We start from the raw sequence: 18,901 nt of genomic DNA, 5'->3' as shown, positions 1-18,901 counted from the left end.
ATGACGTGTGCAACTCTAGCACATAGCAGGTGCTTGACAGTTACTGAGGGAATGAATGCATAAGCTCAGAGGGCATAGGGACCTGGGATCTTGCAGGTCTCTTTTAAAATATAAGAGGCAAATAAAGAAATAAATTAAATAAAACATAAGAGGCAAAGCTTCAAGATTAATACTAAAAAAGAGAATGATAACTTGCAGAGCAATACACACACTTTATGTACAAAATACAAGACAAAACATATTTTATAGGTGTATCCACAAGTATGCAGAACAGCAGAGAGAATTCTGGAAGGACACAAACTGACCCCAAGGGATGGGGCGGGGGGAGATTTCCATGTTTAAGCATTTCTGGATCACCTGAATTTTTTTATTATTCCTTTAGTATTTGCAAAATAAATTAAAAACCACAAAACAAAGATCCCTGAGGCCCTCCCACCCCTACGGCAACCGTCCACTCCTACTCCCCCAGCATCGGAACCCAAAGGGACCTCCGTTGAGCTCCACGCCAGGGCTGGAACCCCTAGCACGTCCCTGCCAGGGAACTAAGCTACACCCAGCAACAGGGAGCTCACCACCTCTGAAGGAGGCACTTCGCTTCACCGTCCTGGGGCCAAGTTCTTCCCTCAGGGGATGAGATTCTCACTGGGCCTAAGCTATTCCCACATGCCTCAGGGCTCCTGGCCCCGCCCCACCCCCAGCCTGGCTGGGAGCTTCAGTGGTCCCCTCACTTGCCTACGCAGAAGTCCCGGAAGATGATGTCCAGGACCTCCTCAGTGCCCCCTCCGCCGGTGATGCGGCCCAGGTGGCCCCGGGCGAGTCGCAGCGCCTCAGCAGCCAGGGCTAGGTCTTTGGTCTGCTTGTAGTGGCCGAGGGCATCCAGGCAGCCCTGGAGATGATGCTGGTGTCTTACACGCGTCAGAAGTGGTGGGCCTGTGGACGGGTCCCCACACCTGGAAGGGACAAAGGATGCTGTCTTTCTCAACTTTCACAACTACCATTGGAAGGGGGATGATCACTGGCATTTTGTGGACCCAGAAAATGAGCCTGGGGGCGGGTACGTGTCCAAAGCCAGTGGCTCTGCCCTGACTGGAACTTGGGTTGAGGCCGGCTGCCGGAACAGGGACGGGCGGAGGCGGGGCGGGGGAGCCGCTCACACTTCAGCCAGCTCCTTCCTCAGCGCCTCCAGGAGGCCATTCAAACCCTCTCCGGTCAAGCAGGACAGCAGCAGGTGCGGGGGCAGGTCGGGCCTGGGGTCTGGGCCCCCTCGAGGCAGCAAGTCCGATTTGTTCAGCACCAGCAGGAGGCGCTGGCTGTTCTCCCTGGGGCTCCCAGCGCCTGGGCGGACGACAACGGTATCCAGGAAGTTGCAGCTGGACGGAGAGGCCAGGTCAGAAGCATCCAGCACTGCCAGAATGAGGTCAGCCTGCTCCAGCCTGGGGGAACAGGGAGAACCAACCAAGAGTTCAGTAATTAAGGGCACCTGGGGGGGCGGGGGCAGAGCAAGAGGGGCGGGGCATGGCATGTGAGGGCGGGGCAGGGCAAGAGGGGCGGGGCAGGAACAGAGGCTGAATTTACGCGGTGGCTCTCCCCACATCAGAGCCCCCACCCAAGAGACCTTAGCAGCCTTTCCTGATTCGGGAGGGACACAAAATAAATGCAGCAAGGAGAAATAGAAGTGGAAGGGCTCTGTCTCCCCCTCCCACCACCCTACCAGCCTACCTCTCGCGGGCGCGCCGCACGCCCTCCTGCTCCACCGGCCCCACGCCCTCGCGCAAGCCCGCCGTGTCGCTCAGCAGCGCCGGGAACCCGGCCAGGTCCACGGGGGTCTCCAGCACGTCGCGGGTGGTCCCCGGCTCCGGGGACACTATGGACACAGGCTTCCGGCCTGGGACGGAATGGGGGGTGGGGGTTATCGCGAAGAGGGCGGGGTGGGGGCCGTAGAGCCCCTCCCCCAGACTCCACCTCCCGGCTCCTCCCCCACACCCAAACAGCTCCCCAGCTCCGGCCCCGCCCCCGGAGTTAGGCCCCGCCCCCCACGCACTGAGTAGGTTCACCAGGCTGCTCTTGCCAGCGTTGGGGGGTCCTGCGACCACTACGTGCGCCCCTGAGCGAAGCCTCTGCCCGCGCCTGGCATCTCGAAGATGTGCGCTCAGTGCCAGCTCCAGCTCCCGCACTTGGCTGTCAGCTGTGGATGGAAGAAAGCAGAGGGGAGGGAGTGAGGGGGCCTCCAAGGGCTACGATGACAGGTGCCCCAACCGCTAGGAGGACCCACCTTGCTCCAGGACGCCCTCCTCCAGGTTGTCATCCTCACCAAAGTCGATATAGGCCTCCACATGAGCCAGAGCCTGGGGGGATAGGGGGACGGAGTGGTGATGTGGTAACCCAGGAACCCCCCCCACACACACACACACAATGTGCCCAGGTCAAGTCTGACCCAAGGGACCAGACTGGAGGCTTCATGCACAGGAAGCTCTCACACAGAGAATGGGCAGGTGGAGTCTCTGAGGCAGGGAATGGGCGAAGAGGGGGCTTGCCTTAGTGAGAGTCTTGGCCCAGCCACGGCAGAGGTGGCCCAGTTCCCCGTCCAGCTGCCTCAGCGCCTGCCGCCGCTGCGCCTCGGTTTCTGCATGAATTAGATCCGCTAGCCCCTCCACCTCGGTCAGGCTCAGCTTCCCGTGAGCGAATGCCCGCCTGGTGAACTCACCAGCCTCGGCCGGCCGCAGCCCTGGCACACTGCCTGCGGGAAGGTAGTGGATCCTGAGCTCCCTGGCCCCCACCCAGATCCACTGGCAGAGCCAGACTTCGAACCCAAGGCTGCAGACTCACCCAGGGCCTGCAGGACGCCACTCACCACCGCCGGGCCTCCATGCACGTGGAACTCCGCGCAGTCCTCACCCGTGAAACTTTGGGGACCTAGTGTGGTGAGACGGGAGTCGAGGAGAGTAAGGCTAGGCAAACGCCTTGGGGGGGGGGTGGGAAACTGGGTCATGAGAGCTACAGCAGGTTCGGGATCTGGAACCCCTCACCTGGGAACCAGAGCACCAGCGCGTGGTCCAACGGCTCCCCGGAACGGGGGTGGCTGAGCAGGCGCAGGCAGGCGCTGCGAGCCGGGGGCAAGTCCCGCGGCGCCGTGAGACTCCGGAGGGCGTGGCCGCTGGAAGGACCGCTGGTCCGGATCACCGCGATGCCGCAGCGGCCTTGGCCGGAGCTCAGCGCGAAGATAGTGGCCCCGGAACCGGGGGCCGGGGCGCCGCTGCCCTGGCGCGTGCACGATCTGGGACTGGAGAGAAGAATCAGTGCCTCTGGGAGGCTCTGTGGCTGAGTGGCAGGTGGATAGAGCGCTGGATGTTCGGCAGATGCCCCAGGTGGAGGCTCTGAGGCTGGGGGATGGGCAGATTGGAGCGTCTGAGGCCAGAGGGTGACCCAATTGAGGTCTCTGAGAGCAAAAGTTGACCCAGATGTGGGTTTGCGGCAGGGGGGTGAATATATTGTGAGGGTGAGGGCGCTGATGTCAAGAGTGTGACCCGAATGGGTACTTTGAGGCCAACAGGTGACCCAGATGTGGGCTCTGCTGCAGGGGGATGAACGGATTGGGGCTTGGGAAAATGTGAAAGGTGGTTCTGCCCCAGGCAACTGGGACCCAGATCCCCGGAAGAGGGTTTGGAGCCCAACCAGCACCCCACGCTGTCACACCCATTTCCCGTATCGCCCCACCTGCGAGGCCCACGTGCGGCCCGAGCTACTAGGGTCCACAACACCCGCCACATGGGTTCACAACCGGCGACCCGCCTACCCTCTCTGCCTGGGTGGCTTCCAGTCCTGACAGGAGGCTCCACCCACTCCGCGGCGTGACTGGTAAAGTGCTCCACGATTCTCGATCATCATTGGGCCCCTTAGGAGACCCCCTGAAGATCTTCGTTTCTATTGGCTAATGTCAGGGCAAAGGCGGGGAAGCGGCTGGACGCGGGGGTGCAGCGAAATGGCGTTCCCCCGGCAACATGAGACCGAATTTCTAGGATCCTAGAACCTCGGGTATCCGAGACACCGGAAATGAAGAGTGGGAGGAAGAACCAGGCTTCGCCCAGGGCGGTAGGAATTACACCGAGGCGAGGGTTCCAGCCCCGTATTTTCCATCTGGGTGGATGGAAAATACCCCGTGGCTTTAGGCGAAGCAAGAGCATCTCAGGGGCGGAGAGGGATGAGTTCCGGGGAACCCACGCACTGGTCCTAGTAAAATCTAGTTCAAATTTCTGGGAAGATTCCTACCTGTGTTCCCAGAACTCTCCGAGTTTCTCGCTCCTCCCCCAGCTTTCCCTCCCGCCTCCTCGGATTCCCTTCTTCATTTGACAAACTCATCCTCGGGACCTAGCTCCAAGGTCCCCCTCTGACAGGACACCTTTCTGGAATCCCCAGCATAGCCCTCTCTGCCTTCTGGGCTTTCCTAGCCCAGGCCTGCTCCTGCAGAGCTGAATGTCCGGTCTGTGTCTGGCTCCCCGAAAGCCAGAAAGGGGACTCTCGGGGATTACTTTCAGGTTAAACCAGGACAGCGCAGAATAGCGGAATAAAAGCGCTGATGGTGGAATTCCAGGCACTGGCTGGGCGGGGTCTCCGCGGGCTCTTTCGCACGGACAATTCTCTGGTTCTTGGACAGAGCGGGCGGGCGACGCACTTGCACTTGGGAAGACTGTCGGACCCGCTAGAGTTCTAATTCCTGCCTCGACCCGCTTAACTTTTTCATTTGTCAAAGAGTGACAAACGCGGACACTCGCCTTCTCCGAGTTGTCCCATCTGTCATAAGTATACATCAAGTGCCTACTGTGTGCGCTAAGAACCAGAAGGGGCCCCTGCCCTCTCTGGGCTCCCAGTCTAACAGAAAAGGCTACTCAGGACGATCAGGGTTCTGGGTGCAGATAAAATACAGAACACCCAGTTAAATGTGAATTTCAGGTAAACAATAAATAAGGTTTTGGTATAACTATGTACCATGTAATATTTGGGACATACTAAAAATGTATTCGTTTGCCTGAAATTCTTTCATACAGTGGGAGGACTGTACTTTTATTTGCTAAACTTGGCAGCTCTATCGGGTCCTCTCTGAGGAGGTTACCTCCTGAGGGGCGCAGGGGTTAACTGGACGGGAAGGGCGTGAGGAGTGCCTTAAGTGGTTGACTGGCACATGCTAAGGCCCTGAGGCAGGACTTGCTGTAAACTATTAATTCGTACTCTAGATGTGAAGTTATTGATACCTGGAATCAACCCCGCCCAGGCCCTCCCCCTCCCACGTCCCGCCGTGGTCAAATCACGCCCAACTCAAGATTCCAAACCGCGCCCTTGCAGATGGGGAAACTAAGGCTCGGAGGCGGAGAATCCAGGCCCGGGACGGGCGGTGACGAGACCCAGAATTCGACGCGGGCGGAGACACATCCTCGGTGAATGCATCTTCGGTGCGGGCGGAGACAAGCACCAGAAAGCGAAGTGGGCGGGCGAGAACGAAATCCAGAAAACAACACGGGCGGAGTCGAGAACCCAAGAGCGACGTGCGCGGGGACGAGGAGAATCGAGGTTCCGCGCGGGCGGAGACGAGAAGCAGCGCTCGGGCACGCGGGGACGGCGGCCGGCGCGGGCGGGCGCGGCCTTTGTCTCCACCTCCAGCGCGCTCCGCGGCTGCACCGGCCGGATGAGCCCGGGGCCCCCCGGCGCTCGGGCCGCCCGCAGCCCCTGACCTGCCCTGCCCTCGCCATGGCCGAAGCCACCTCCAGTGCCGGGGGCACGTCCCTGGAGGGCGAGCGTGGCAAGAGGCCCCCGCCTGACGGCGAGCCTGCAGCCCCGGCGTCTGGAGTTCTGGGTATGTGTGCGGCGGCTGGATCTGACAGGGTTGCAGGTGCCTGTGGTGCGCGCGGCGGCTGGACGGGGAGTGGGATTGGGGTCAGCCGTCCCGGGCCTGGAGTCCAGTCGAGGGGCCGGCTTCTCCCGGCACTGCGGCTGCGGCGGGGCCAGCGCGGCTGGTACGGTACAGGGGTCGGGGGTCCCAGCGCAGAGACTCGGACACGCCCCTCCGAGGGCCCCGACCCGGGGCTGATCTCAGTCACCCCTTTGGGTTACCGGATCGCAGCCCAGCAGGGATGCGCTTGAGAGAGCCTCCTCGCAGAGGATACGGAATCACGGTCCTGGGTTCGAATCCCAGCTCGCCTGTGTGACCTTGCGTGCGTGACTTAAACGCCCTGGTCCTCAGTTTCCTCACCTGTGAAATGGGGGTAAGAACCGCGCCCAGCTATGAGGACGCGCTGACATGATGTGGTGAAGCGCTCAGGGCTGCTAGTGAGCGCCCCATCGATTGTGGTTTTGGAGGCGGAGCTGGGCCTCAAGAATGAGTAAGATTTGTAAAGGAGGACCTGGGGGAAGGGCATTCCTGGAGGAAGGCCTGGCTGGTGCAAGGACGAGGAGGGAAGGAAACGAGCCGAGGCCAAAGCTTGCAGGTCCCCGGATGCCAGACTGAGTGCGGAAGAGCCGTGGCCAGTGTGCAAGCAGGGGCTAGGGCTCAAGGGACTAAACTGGAGGCTGGGGTCCTCGTCTGGGAGTGGCCTGACCTGGGCCCTGCCCTGCCTGCCCCCTAGATAAGCTTTTTGGAAAGCGGCTTCTGCAGGCTGGTCGCTACCTGGTGTCTCACAAGGCGTGGATGAAGACAGTGCCCACGGAGAACTGCGACGTGCTGATGACCTTTCCAGGTACCTGTGCCCGCCGCCTGCCCGGTGCCCAGATGGGCTCCCCTGAGCTGGGCTCCCCTGAGTAGAAGTCTGTAAGAGGCCTCGGACCCCTTGTGGCAAGAGCCATCAGTCCCTGTGCCCCTTGGCAGACACGACTGATGACCACACGCTGCTATGGCTGCTGAACCACATTCGCGTGGGCATCCCTGAGCTCATCGTGCAAGTCCGCCACCACCGCCACACGCGTGCCTATGCCTTCTTCGTCACCGCCACGTATGAGAGGCGAGTCTCTGTCCCTGGCCTCTCGCTGACCCTGCTACCCAGCTCCCCACCCTTCCAAGCGCCAACTGTGAGGTTTAGCGCCTTGCGTTTGTCCCAGGTGGCCGCCAGGTACACCAACCCTAGCTCCAGGACGGTGAGCCAGGGTCTCCCCATGACCCCACCTCCGTGTCTTCTTGGCAGCCTACTTCGAGGAGCCGACGAGCTGGGTTTGCGCAAAGCGGTGAAGGCCGAGTTTGGCGGGGGCACCCGCGGCTTCTCTTGCGAGGAGGACTTCATCTACGAGAATGTGGAGAGTGAGCTGCGCTTCTTCACCTCCCAGGTGCGGCCAGCTCTGGCTCCCAGGGCGCAGCCCTAGCGCTTGGGCCGCTGTTTCCTGTGCTCAGGCCCTACCCTCTCCCCTGCAGGAACGCCAGAGCATCATCCGCTTTTGGCTGCAGAACCTACGGGCCAAGCAGGGCGAGGCGCTGCACAATGTGCGCTTCCTGGAGGACCAGCCAATCAGTAAGCAGGCGGGACCGATCTCCAATCGCAAGTGGGGAGTTGGGTGGGGCTCTTAGAATACAACCTATCAATGCGAGAGGGTGGGGCCTAGAGGCAACCGAGCAAAAAAGCTAGTGAAGAGTTGGGTGGGGCCTAGAGACAGCAATCAATGGTGTGAGGGGGCCGTGGCGTTAGCATAGGGGTGGGGCTTACTCCCCGGGAGGCATGTCCAAGAGAAATGGTTTTCTGCGTCTGGGATAAGGTAGGGGCAGGACCAAGGACAGCACTCCACGCACTGTGTGGTGAGGCCCTGGGCCTCAGTTTCCTCTCCAAGAGACCAGCTGCTCCAAGTTCACCTTCTGACGCCGGCTTTGCACCATTCCTCAGACCTTCGGAGCAGTGATCTGAGGCCAAATGGCTTTATTTAAAAACAGGGTTCCACACTGGGACCCCGCCCTCCCAGGTGGATTCCTGTGCCCCCTCCTGCCTGCCTCTGCACCTCCCAAATTCTGAAGGAGAACCAGATATTCTGCCCACTCAGAACTCCTCCCCTGGGAAGAGCCTCTGAAGAATTAAAAGCAGGGAAAAACTGTGACTTGGGTTTCGGGCTGGGGGGTGGGGGGGACTGTCCAGGCCAGGCACAGGCAGAAGGGTGGGGCTCACCCTCTCTTGTCCCCCAACAGTCCCTGAGCTGGCGGCCCGCGGGATCATCCAGCAGGTGTTCCCTGTCCACGAGCAGCGCATCCTGAACCGCCTCATGAAGTCATGGGTGCAAGCTGTGTGTGAAAACCAGCCTCTAGGTGTGGCCCCAGGTGGGGGGTGTGCGGGAGTCTCAGGAAGCGGGCAGGGCTGACCAGGACCCCCCTGTGCTCCTGGCAGATGAGATCTGTGACTACTTTGGAGTGAAGATTGCCATGTACTTTGCCTGGCTGGGCTTCTACACATCAGCGATGGTATACCCAGCTGTCTTTGGCTCTGTCCTGTACACATTTACGGAGGCTGATCAGGTGCTGGGAGTGGGCTGGGCTGGGGCTGGAGTGCCTGAGACACCCTCCTCCCTGGGCCAACCTGGCTAACAGCTCAGCCTTCCGCCATCCCCAGACAAGCCGAGATGTATCGTGTGTGGTTTTTGCCCTCTTCAACGTGGTCTGGTCAACCCTGTTCTTGGAGGAGTGGAAACGGAGGGGGGCAGAGCTGGCCTACAAATGGGGGACGCTGGACTCACCTGGGGAAGCTGTGGAGGAACCACGACCCCAGTTCAGGGTCAGTTGGGGGTGTCTGAGTCCAAGGACTCTAAGAATGAGATGGGGGGGCACTGCAGGGGCAAAGACAAGGTGTGAAATAGGGCTGCAGCATCAGAAAGGGTATGCCAGGTGGGGGCCTCTGCATGCTCCTAAGGAGAGGCGTGGGAAATTGCATATGAGGGACTGGGAAAGGTGGACTAGGTGGGGGCACCGCAAAAGCAAAGGCATGGTGGAGGGAAATTGAATTCCGAGGCCTTGGGAAAGGTGTGTGGGGGCAGGGGCAGCCCCTCCGGCCTCATGCTGAGCCCCACCCTCTGCCAGGGTATCCGGCGCATCAGCCCTGTGACGCGGGCTGAGGAGTTCTACTACCCGCCCTGGAAGCGGCTGCTCTTCCAGCTGCTTGTGAGCCTCCCCTTGTGCCTCACCTGCCTGGCCTGCGTGTTTCTGCTCATGCTCGGCTGCTTCCAGCTGCAGGTGACCTCCGGCCCCCAGCCCTGGCCTTGGCCCTGACCTGGCCACCCCCGGCCCAGGTCCACTCCGGCCTGAGCCCAGATGCCAGGATGACCTGTGAACCCCCTGCCCCTGCAGGAGCTGGTGCTGAGCGTGAAAGGGCTGCCCCGTCTTGCCCGCTTCCTGCCCAAAGTTGTGCTGGCCTTGCTGGTCAGCGCCAGTGCCGAGGGCTATAAGAAGCTCGCCATCTGGCTCAACGACATGGGTATGCCCTGCAAGGGGTGGTCCTGTTGCCCTGGGGAGGAAGGTCCCTACTGCCCTTCAAGGGCCCGCGCTGCCTTCTGGGGGCCTGGGCCACCTCCTCACTCACCCCCTCGGCCCCCAGAGAATTACCGGCTGGAGAGCGCCTATGAGAAGCACCTCATCATCAAAGTCGTCCTGGTGAGTTGGGCGCCAGCAGGTGGGCAGTGAGGGCTCTGCATGGGGCACAGGAGGGGCTCCTGGGGACCGGGCAGCAGAGGGATTGCCCCCCTGCTTCCTTCCCACAGTTCCAGTTTGTCAATTCCTACCTGAGCCTCTTCTACATCGGCTTCTACCTCAAAGACATGGAGCGCTTGAAAGAGGTGAGACCCCAGCCCAAGGCAGTGCCCCCCAGTGGTGGCCAGTGGGGGGCCGGACTTGGCCCAAGGGGTCCACGGGCTCTCCAGCCCCTCCCCCCCGTCCTCCATCCTTTTCTCTCTGTCCGTCCGTCCGTCCGTCCGTGTGTCCTCTCTCTGCCTGTCGCCCCCCCATCTGTCCGTCCACCTGTCCGTCGGTCCCTCCACAGCTCCTGCTCGTCCTGTCCCTGTCCCAGAGCCTCGAGCGGCAGCTTCGGGCGGTGCTGGTCCCGCTCGCGGCCCTGCGGTTCCACCTGCTCCTCCTCTCCCTCCGGGGCCTCCTGCTCATGGCCCGGGCCAAAGTAGGGGCAGATGGCGAGCCCGCAGGACCTCGCCAGGGCGGGCAGTGTGGCTGTGCTTGGGGCCTCACGCTGCCTGAGCCGAGGGTGCATGTTCCAAGGGGCCGGGGCTCTGCTGATGGGGTGCAGACGGCAGGGGCCTCCTGAGGCCCTGGGCCCCAGCTGAGCTCCCGGGCAGTGCTGCAAAGCAGGGGGACCCTGAGCCACAGCAGGGTGGAAACATGCGTTGCAACCCCAGGAGGTTGACTCGGAGCACTGTGGCCTGCCAGGCTACGGTTTGTGGCAGAGGAATGGTGGGGAGAGGCTGCAGAGGTTGAGTGCCGGGGCCTCCACGTCCTGGGGCATCATTAACATGGGGCGGAGTCGGCAGTTGGGTTCAGGGCATGTGTCTGGAAACTTGCTCCTGGAGGGCGGGTCCCCAGCCCCAGCAGCCTGCCCCAGTGCCCCGGGCCCCGCCCGCGCCCCACGTGGCCTCTCTCCTCCCTCTTCCTGCCCCCCAGATGCTGGCCACTCTGCTGATCACCCGCCAGTTCCTCCAGAACGTGCGCGAGGTCTTGCAGCCGCACCTGTACCGGCGGCTGGGCCGCGGCGAGCTCGGCCTGCAGGCGGCCTGGGAGCTGGCCCGCGCCCTGCTCGGCCTGCTGAGCCTCCAGCGCCCCGCACCCCGTCGCCTCGGACCCCAGGCCGAAGAGGGTGGCAGCGGCGGCGGGGCCCGCAGGTGTCTCGGTGGGGGCTGCGGGGCACCTGAGGAGGAGGAGGAGGCTCCCGTGGAGCGGCGGCCGGCAGGGGAGGGTGGGGAGGTGGGGGACGGGCCTCGGGAGGGCGAGGAGGAGGAGGAGGAGGAGGAGGAGGAGGAGGAGGAAGAGGAGGAAGATGACGAGGAGGAGGGCGAGGACAGCGGCCTCCTGGACTGCGGGCTCCGGCTGAAGAAGGTCAGCTTTGCTGAGCGCGGTGCCGGCCGGCGGCGGCCTGGCCCAGAGGCCCTCCTGGAGGAGGGGAGCCCCACTATGGTGGAGAAGGGGCTGGAGCCGGGAGTATTCACGCTGGCCGAAGAAGACGATGAGGCCGAAGGGGCTCCCGGCAGTCCTGCGCGGGAGCCTCCAGCCGCCCTGCTCCGCCGGGCTGGGGGCGAGGGCCGTGACCAGGGGCCAGACGGGGACCCAGACCCAGAGCCTGGCTCAGGTGACTCGGGCCGGAGGCAGCGGCGGCAGAATCGGTCGTCTTGGATTGACCCACCCGAGGAGGAGCACTCACCCCAACTCACCCAGGCCGAGCTTGAGAGCTGTATGAAGAAGTATGAGGTGAGGAGGGTGTCTGAGGCCCAAGGCCGGGCCCTCAGCAGGGCAGGGCATGCGGCCTGAGGGTGGAGGTCGGGGGCGTGAGGAAACGGGGCCCTGGATGTGTGGCTGGGAACTTGCCGGGCGGGGAGCTCTGGGTCCATTCAGGAGAATCGGAGGGCGGGAGGCGGCCTCGAGAGAAGAAGGTAGTCGAAGGTAGGAGGCATCCGGGTCTGAGGGAGGGGGCCCAAGGCCACACCCGGGCACCCGCCTGCAGGACACCTTCCAGGACTACCAGGAGATGTTCGTGCAGTTCGGCTACGTTGTCCTCTTCTCGTCTGCCTTCCCCCTGGCTGCTCTGTGCGCCCTGGTCAACAACCTCATCGAGATCCGGAGCGACGCCCTCAAGCTGTGCACGGGGCTGCAGCGGCCCTTCGGGCAGCGGGTTGGGAGCATCGGCCAGTGGCAGGTGTGGGGAGCGGCCGGGGGCTCGGAGCCGAGGCCCGGAGGGAGCCCGGGCGCGGTGGAGCGGGGCAGGAGGCCCAGGAAGGGTGGCCGGACCCCACCCGAGCCCTCCCCGGCCATGTTCCCCTGCAGAAGGTGATGGAGGCCATGGGCGTCCTGGCCATCGTGGTCAACTGCTACCTAATCGGCCAGTGCGGGCAGCTGCAGCGCCTCTTCCCCTGGCTCAGCCCCGAGGCGGCCATTGTGTCTGTGGTGGTGCTTGAGGTGTGGCCGGTGGCTGCGTTGGGGGGGGGAAGCGGGGGCGGGGGGCAAGGCGTCCCTGAGCCTGCAGCCGCCTCCTCTGTCGCCTCAGCACTTCGCCCTGCTCCTCAAGTACCTCATCCACGTGGCCATCCCCGACATCCCAGGCTGGGTGGCCGAGGAGATGGCCAAGCTGGAGTACCAGCGCCGGGAGGCCTTCAAGGTACGGGGGGCGGTGGGGAGCAGGGGCCGGGCTCGGCTGCCGCCTGCACTCAGCGGGGCTTCTCGGCCTCGGCCGGCAGCCAGCTGCTGAGCAGGAGGGAAGGAGGTGGGAGCCCAGGGTGATGATGAGCGCGCCGCCCGGGCCGCTCCCTCGCGGAATCCCCGGTGGCATCCAACACCGGCCTGGCACTTGCGAACCTTTAGTCATCGCCAGCTCGCCGGCAGTGTCCTGTTTGGGGCCAGGGACACGGCGGATGCTTCCTAGAAGCCCGGCTTCTGCCACATTCCCCAGAAAGCTGCCGAGTGGGCCAAGGAGCTCATCAGGGCCAGGCGACGCTCTCCGGGATGATGGAAACATTCTGTGCCTGCCCCGTGTGATCCCTCACTACGGGGGGCCGACGGGCACTTGATGTGGGGCTGGTACAACCGAGAGACAGAATTCTTATTTTGTTTTATTTTGATCACTTAAATTGGCATTGACAAAGCCACATGTGGCTCTGGTCTGTGTCAGTCATGACTCTGTCCCTGGTTCTCCAGAAAGCAGAGAACGGTTGAGGCCCAAGATGTGTTTACGTTCTCCCAGTTCTTAAGACAGTGCCTGGCACATGGCTGGGAACAGCGTCGGTGGCCCGTAATGTCCGTTCCCTTCTCAATTCTCAGAAAGTACTGGCACGGATCCAGGAATGCAGTTGGTGCCTAATAAGTGGTTAGATCTCTCCCTACTTCCTCAGAGAGCCCCGGGGTGGGTCCAGGGGTGCAGCTGGTGCCCAGTAAGTGTTTGGATCTCTCCCCACTCCTGCAGAGAGCACCCGCGAGGGCCTGGGGCCTCAGCCGGCACCTGCCCCCCCCCCCCCCCCCCCCCGTGCGCCCAGTCCCAGTAATGGCTCTGTTGCGCCCGCAGAGACATGAACGCCAGGCCCAGCACCGCTACCAGCAGCAGCAGCGGCGGCGACGGGAGGAGGAGGAGCGCCAGCGCCACGCGGAGCACCACGCCCGGCGAGAGCGCGATGCCAGCGGCCGGGAGGAGGCTCGGGCTGAAGGCTCAGGGCTGGACCCCGCTGCCCCCGAGAAGGCCTCCGCCAAGGCCAAGGGCAGCGGGGCAGGTGGCCACGGGCAAGAGAGGCCCAAGCGCCCGGGGTCCTTGCTGGCGCCCAACAACGTCATGAAGCTGAAGCAGATCATCCCGCTGCAGGGCAAGTTCCTGTCGTCTGGGGCTGCATCCTCACTGGCCGGCGCGGGGGCCGGCCCTGCCGCCCGGCCACCCCCTGCCCAGTCACCCACGGGTAGCGACACCCGCCTGCCAGCCTTCCTCAGCTTCAAGTTCCTCAAGTCGCCTGAGACCCGGCGGGACCCAGAGCGCAGCCACTCACCGCCCAAGGCCTTCCACGCCGGCAAGCTCTTCCCTTTCGGCGGGGCCCGGGCTGACACCGGGTCCAATGGGGCAGGTGGGCAGGCCCGGCTGGACGGGACCCCCGGCGGTGGAGGAGGCCGAGGCCAGCGGAGTGGGCCGATGGACGAGGCTGCGGCTGAGGAGCCGGACGCCCCCCGGCCCGAAGAGGAAGGCTCAGGTCACAAGCTTTAACTCGGGGGTGGGGACTCTGGGCGGGGCTCGGCGGGAAGGGCTGGGGTGGCCAGGCCTGGGGAGAGGGGGTGAGGGGGACAGAGGAGGCCCGGTCTCTGGTACCGGCTGGGAACCTGGGCACGTGGTACGTGGAGCCTCTCAGTCAAAGCCTCCTCCGTGTCTCCAGGACCCCGACAGCCAAAGCCCCCTGCCCCCCCCCCCCCCCCCCCCCCCTGCGGCGGGGCAGGGACAGATGAAGAAGGCTTCTTCACCACCTGGCCCAGCCTCTCCTGCCCCTGTGATAAGGCCCCACACCCAGCTCACTCTGGGGGGACTGGACCCCCCTCCCCCCAGGCCTCTATGCAAGTCCCCACCCTGCAGCCCAGCTGTTCAAGGAGGCCTTCCTTGGAGGTGGGGGCTGGAGCTGCCCCCACCTGGGGAGCTCGGGGTGCTCGGCCACAGGCTGCACCCACATCTATGCTGAGCAAGAGGTGCCAGCCTCACGGCCCCCACCCCAACCTTGCCGTCCCAACCCCAGCCCAACCCAGCCCCAGGCTCCAGCAGCTCATCCCCCAGGGAGCCCAAGGGGTGGCAGCTGCAGCACCAGGGACGCAGGTCAGAAATCAGAGGGACTTCCTCAGACTGTCCTTTCCCCATGATGGGGAGGGGCCCAGTGCCCAGAGGCAGGGGAGGCACCAGAAGACGCCCACCCCTTGTCACTGATCAGAAGCAATAAGGCCCTCCATGTGCCTGGAAGCCCGGGAGGGAGCGCGGGCAGGGTCTGAGCGGGGTCCGGCGGCGGGGGCGGCACCCCCCCGGAACGGCCCCTCTCGCCTCCGCAGGGACAGCGCTGGCCCCCGTGGGCGCCCCTGCCCTCCGCACCCGCCGCAGCCGGAGCCCCGCGCCGCCGCCAACGCCGCTGTCCCGGCCCCCGACGCCGCCCGCAGGTTGCTGGCAGTGGGACGGGCCGTGGGGCTGCGGGGGCGAGGGCACCGCCCCCCGCCAGGCCCCCGCCCCCGCCGCCGCCGCCGCCGCCGCCGCCGACTGCCCGCCCTGCGCCCTCGCCGGGCCCCCGCCCGCCCCGCAGCCCCTGCCGGGGGACGCCAGCTTCTATAGCCTCCCGCCCCCGCCGCTGCCGCCCACCTCCGAGCTCCCCGAGGCCCCGGCGCCCTCGCCCAGCCCCAGCCCCCAGGCCGTGTGCTGGCCCAGCGCCTGGCATTAGCTCCACCCGCCCGCCCTGCCTTCCTGTTCTCATATGCAATATCAGTCCGTGGACCGGGGCGGCGGCTGCCACCCAGAAAACGCGCTTCGGCCCGACGGCCCCCAGTATTGGCTGCCCTGTCCTGGGGCAGGGCCGGGGGCTGACCCGCCCCCCCATCTGCCGTTTTCCTTTCGACTTGGATGGGGAAAACGAAAGGAAACCCCAAAAAACCAACAGAAAACACACAGAATAGGCGATTATTTATTTGTTTTTAATTTATTTTGTCATATTTTTGTAAAACGGCAGAAATGCAATAAAAAGTATATTTCAACAGTGCTCGAGGACAGAGCAGTGGAAGGGGGATCAGGGTGCCCAGTGACTTGTAGTTGGCGCTGGCTTTGGGGGTACCTAGCAGGCCTAGGGTGGGTGCCCCTCCCATCCTGTGACCCTTGGGGGCCTCCTCCTAAGAACTGGGTCTTGAGGCCACAGATGGAAAACTCCAGACCGCACCAACTCTGAGTCGGCCCAGATTTGGGGGCCAACTCCAGGCCTGGGGCCCCTGGGAGGAGATGCAGAGCCTCAGGCCCTGGCCTCAGCCTCCTAGACAAAGGAAGAAATCTCAAAGTGTTGGAAAGACTCAGCAGTTTGGGTGCCAGGTCTGAGTCCTGAGTTGGCCTTGGCCCTGCAGGGGGACAGAGGTGACACAGTCCTCTTTGCCCCACGTTCTGGCATAACTGCCCCCCACCCCAGGCTGTCATCTGAAGAGCCACTCGCGGTGGAAAGAACTTGGGGTAGGAAAATCAGAAGGCACCTGGCACCGGAGTCTGAATGTTGAAGGGACGGCACATTCGGGGATGGAATTAGAGAGTGGCTGGGACGCCTCACTGTGGGACCGCTGTCAGACCTGAGTTGCTGGGACTCTTCGTTGTGTGGTCAGGAATGGGACGCGACCCCTCCCCCCACCGCAAGCATGTCCACAGCTAAAGGCTCAGAGTCTGATGCGCCCTGCTCCATGGCTGGGGGAGCCCAGGGGAGCCAGCGTGAGGAAGGGGCACTTCGGAGGGCCGTGAAAGAAGAAACCAGGGTTCACTGGAGGCAGGAGAACAGACTGTGCAAAGGCACAGAGGTGTGGGAAGGCAGAGTTTGGTGTCTGAAGGAGCAGAGGAATAAGGGGGCGGTCCCAAAGGCAGGAGAGGTGGGCAAAGGCTGGCCGAGGAGCCTGCACTCTGGAGACCTCAGTGGGCCCTGGCCATGGGACCCCTGCCTGAGCCATGGATGACACTGACAGACGAACCCAGTCCCTCAAGGGCCAGAGAGGTGCGGGCAGGGGTGCCACCGGCTCCCACTGTCCTGTGGCCTTTGAAGCTGAACTGTACTAATAATCAGGACACCACGTGCCTGCCTAGGGGCAGACGGAGCCCTGGGACTGGGGATCCCAAGGCATCTAGAGCCTTTGGGCACTCAGCCCACCACACCACCACCGAGGTCAGCTTGTATTTTGTGAGCACCTGCCTTGTGACCACAGGGACTCAACGTGATGTAAATGCCACCCACAGCTGGGAGGAAAAGCCCCTCGGCCCCACAGCACAGTTAGGTGGTAAACCCCAGAACCTTCCACCGTGGGAGGCGCTGGGTGGCCCAAGCCAGCGGTCTGGCTCAGGCAGGGAGCTCCACAGTGATAATCTGGGGTTGGCGCCCCCTAAGGCCTGGTGTTCCTTCCAGCTCCATGGCCCAACCCCCCACTTCCCCGCAAAGCCCCAGCACTCAGCTCCCAGACCATGGCCCCCACTTGGGGCTGGTGTGGGGGGAGAAGCAGTGTTCCCCCTGGCCCCAGGCCCAGTGTTTGAAGCCTCAAACCTTCTGCCTGGAGCCTGAATGCCCCCTATGTCTCCAAACTCAGGCCCAAACCCAGCCTAGCTGACAGCCTGTGAGTGGCTGTGTGTAACTCGCAGACCAACAGCCCCTGGGCTGGGTGTTCCTCGCAGCTCCATATGCCTCGTCTCTGAACCAGGGGCACTTGAGGCCGGGCCACCTGGGCTGTCTCTGCGGTGGCTGGTGGGCATGCCACCCTGCCCCAAGGCATCCAGGGCGTGGGGTTGACCACAGTTATATCCTTGGCGACATGGACCATCTCTCAGGGGTGTCCTGGTCCTCCGGGACACCTTGACAGGTGAGGCATGGGGGTGGGTCCAGGTAGGTCTTGGCTCTGAGCGAGGTGGCCACAGCAGGCCCATGAGAGAATCCAGTGGGTCCCAGGGCCCTGGCACGTGGGGGCCCTTCTTGGCTCCTCTTGGTGATGATGAGACGACTCTCAGTAGCTCCGTCCTCTGGGGCTGAGGCACACGGAGCAAAGACGCGAGGTCGAGTAGGAAAGATCCTTTTATTGGGGTGGACACGGAGCACGCACTAGTCCATGATAAAATGACTTAAGAGAAAGATCCGGAAATGCCGACTTCTCCCCCTGGCACACATTCAGAGCAAAGCCTGGGTACGGAATAGGTCCCAGCCAAGTCTTTAAGGCCCGGACTGGAGAGTAGGAGCAGGGAGAAGGGCTCCCACCCATGCTGCCAGGCTACAGCAGGGCCCCGGCGCTAGACCCTTGCAGACACGCTCTGGTTTTTCCGGAGAACTGGGGTGGAGGGGGTGGGGGGCAAAAGGGGGATCTGGGAGGGGGGCCTGTGAATAACAATGTTGTTTTTTTAAAAAGCATCTACCAACATCACACTACTGGGTCTGACGTCCCCGTTAACCATCGCTTGGTACATTTTACAGCATAAATAAAAACTCAAGGAAAATAAATACATCGGCTCCTATGAGGTTGGAAGTGGTACGGATGGTCGGGTGTGGGTGGGCCGGTGGGGGGCAGGGCGGGGGGCGCTTACACAAGGCGGGCAGGCGAGGAGCAGACAAGACAGGAGGCGCCTGTGGGGGAGTGAGAGTCTTAAGTGTCCTCGTGCATGTCCGGGCTGTCGGTCCGTGCGACCTTGCGGGGGGGCGCCGAGCTCTCACCCTCAAGGTCCACTTGCTCCTGGTCTCTCTTCTTGGCGGCGTTCTGTGAGGAAGGAGAAGGGATGTAAATCTTCACTCGGGTGAGTCCCTGAAATCCTGCTGCTGGGCTGGAGTGGGGCAGTCAACCCAGCGCCCCCTGCCCCCCCCCCGCCCACCAGACCTCCCTTGCTCAGCCACAGTCTTCGGGGCCACCGGCCTGAGACTGCCAGGCATCTCCTAGGCACTGTGAGGAGTCCCCACGGCTGGCAATGACCCACACACCGTCCAAAATGCCTGGGGGTAAAAAACACTCAGGAGCCACCCAGGGGGATGACGTTCATTGCCACAGAAGAGGAAAAGTGGGCCTGCGTGGGAAACTCTCCTTTCCCTCCTGGTGGGAAGCAAGGTCTGTGGGGTAGGGCAGGAGGACAAGGTGGGCTCAGCAGCTTTAGATTTTCTGAGCAGTCACTTCATTATGGGGTCCCCCTCCAGCCTGGCCCCAGAGCAGGTCACTGTCTGATGTTCAATGTTCGGCAAAAAAACCCCAAAAAGACTATGATGCAGAACACATACACATCTGCATTCAAGAAAAAGAAAAAATGGGGGCGCCTGGGGGGCTCAGGTGGTTAAGCGTCTGCCTTCAGCTCAGGTCATGATCCCAGGGTCCTGGGATGGAGCCCTGCACCTGGCTCTCTGCTCAGCAGGGAGTCTGCTTCTCCCCCTCCCTCTGCCCCTCCCCCCTGCTCGTGCTCTGTCTCCTGCTCTCTCTCTCAAATACATAAATCCTTTAAAAAAAAAAAGAGAGAGGGCGCCTGGGTGGATCAGTTGGTTA

The 18,901-nt window shown here is 63.1% G+C and overlaps 3 protein-coding genes across 5 annotated transcripts in view; 1 reads left to right on the top strand and 2 right to left on the bottom strand.

Annotated features, from left to right (window-relative positions):
- Positions 1–225: 225 nt before the first annotated feature.
- GTPBP3 (GTP binding protein 3, mitochondrial) lies at positions 226–4,009 on the bottom strand. Of its 2 annotated transcripts, none has more exons than XM_025884898.2 (9): positions 3,794–4,009; positions 3,027–3,280; positions 2,827–2,913; positions 2,535–2,737; positions 2,273–2,345; positions 2,042–2,185; positions 1,720–1,885; positions 1,155–1,433; positions 226–950 (listed from the first exon to the last, which is right to left on the bottom strand). In XM_025884898.2, exons 1-9 carry the CDS (start codon positions 3,883–3,885, stop codon positions 725–727), a joined length of 1,524 nt encoding a protein of 507 aa, XP_025740683.1. In that variant the 5' UTR covers positions 3,886–4,009; the 3' UTR covers positions 226–724. The 2 variants fall into 2 exon arrangements, with proteins under 2 accessions (XP_025740683.1, XP_025740684.1); XM_025884899.2 differs by having other exon boundaries at positions 3,715–3,836.
- On the top strand, positions 3,953–15,417 carry ANO8 (anoctamin 8). 2 transcript variants are annotated; one of them, XM_025884901.2, is made up of 19 exons: positions 3,953–4,089; positions 5,338–5,845; positions 6,615–6,725; positions 6,854–6,986; positions 7,167–7,305; positions 7,391–7,487; positions 8,150–8,266; positions 8,346–8,473; positions 8,568–8,729; positions 9,032–9,184; positions 9,299–9,425; positions 9,546–9,601; positions 9,709–9,783; positions 10,616–11,416; positions 11,670–11,861; positions 11,990–12,121; positions 12,210–12,320; positions 13,221–13,887; positions 14,723–15,417. In XM_025884901.2, the coding sequence occupies exons 2-19, from the start codon at positions 5,434–5,436 to the stop codon at positions 15,100–15,102; spliced, it is 3,993 nt and encodes a 1,330-aa protein (XP_025740686.2). In that variant the 5' UTR covers positions 3,953–4,089; positions 5,338–5,433; the 3' UTR covers positions 15,103–15,417. The 2 variants fall into 2 exon arrangements, with proteins under 2 accessions (XP_025740686.2, XP_073757049.1); XM_073900948.1 differs by having other exon boundaries at positions 3,987–4,089; positions 5,229–5,845.
- Positions 15,418–17,442: 2,025 nt separating this feature from the next.
- The window catches only part of DDA1 (DET1 and DDB1 associated 1), an 8,450-nt gene continuing 6,991 nt past the window's right edge, over positions 17,443–18,901 (bottom strand). The window contains exon 5 of the mRNA XM_025884900.2: positions 17,443–18,133. Within this exon, the coding sequence (XP_025740685.2) occupies positions 18,023–18,133 (111 nt within the window). The 3' untranslated portion in view covers positions 17,443–18,022. The remainder of the gene's footprint in view (positions 18,134–18,901) is intronic.

The sequence above is a fragment of the Callorhinus ursinus genome, unplaced genomic scaffold (assembly GCF_003265705.2).
Source record: "Callorhinus ursinus isolate GAN/ISIS: 27379988/994484 unplaced genomic scaffold, GSC_fseal_2.0 scaffold15, whole genome shotgun sequence".
NCBI lineage: Eukaryota > Metazoa > Chordata > Mammalia > Carnivora > Otariidae > Callorhinus > Callorhinus ursinus.
The sequence above is the reverse complement of the archived record's forward strand: the minus strand, read 5'-3'. Positions and strand labels throughout refer to the sequence as shown.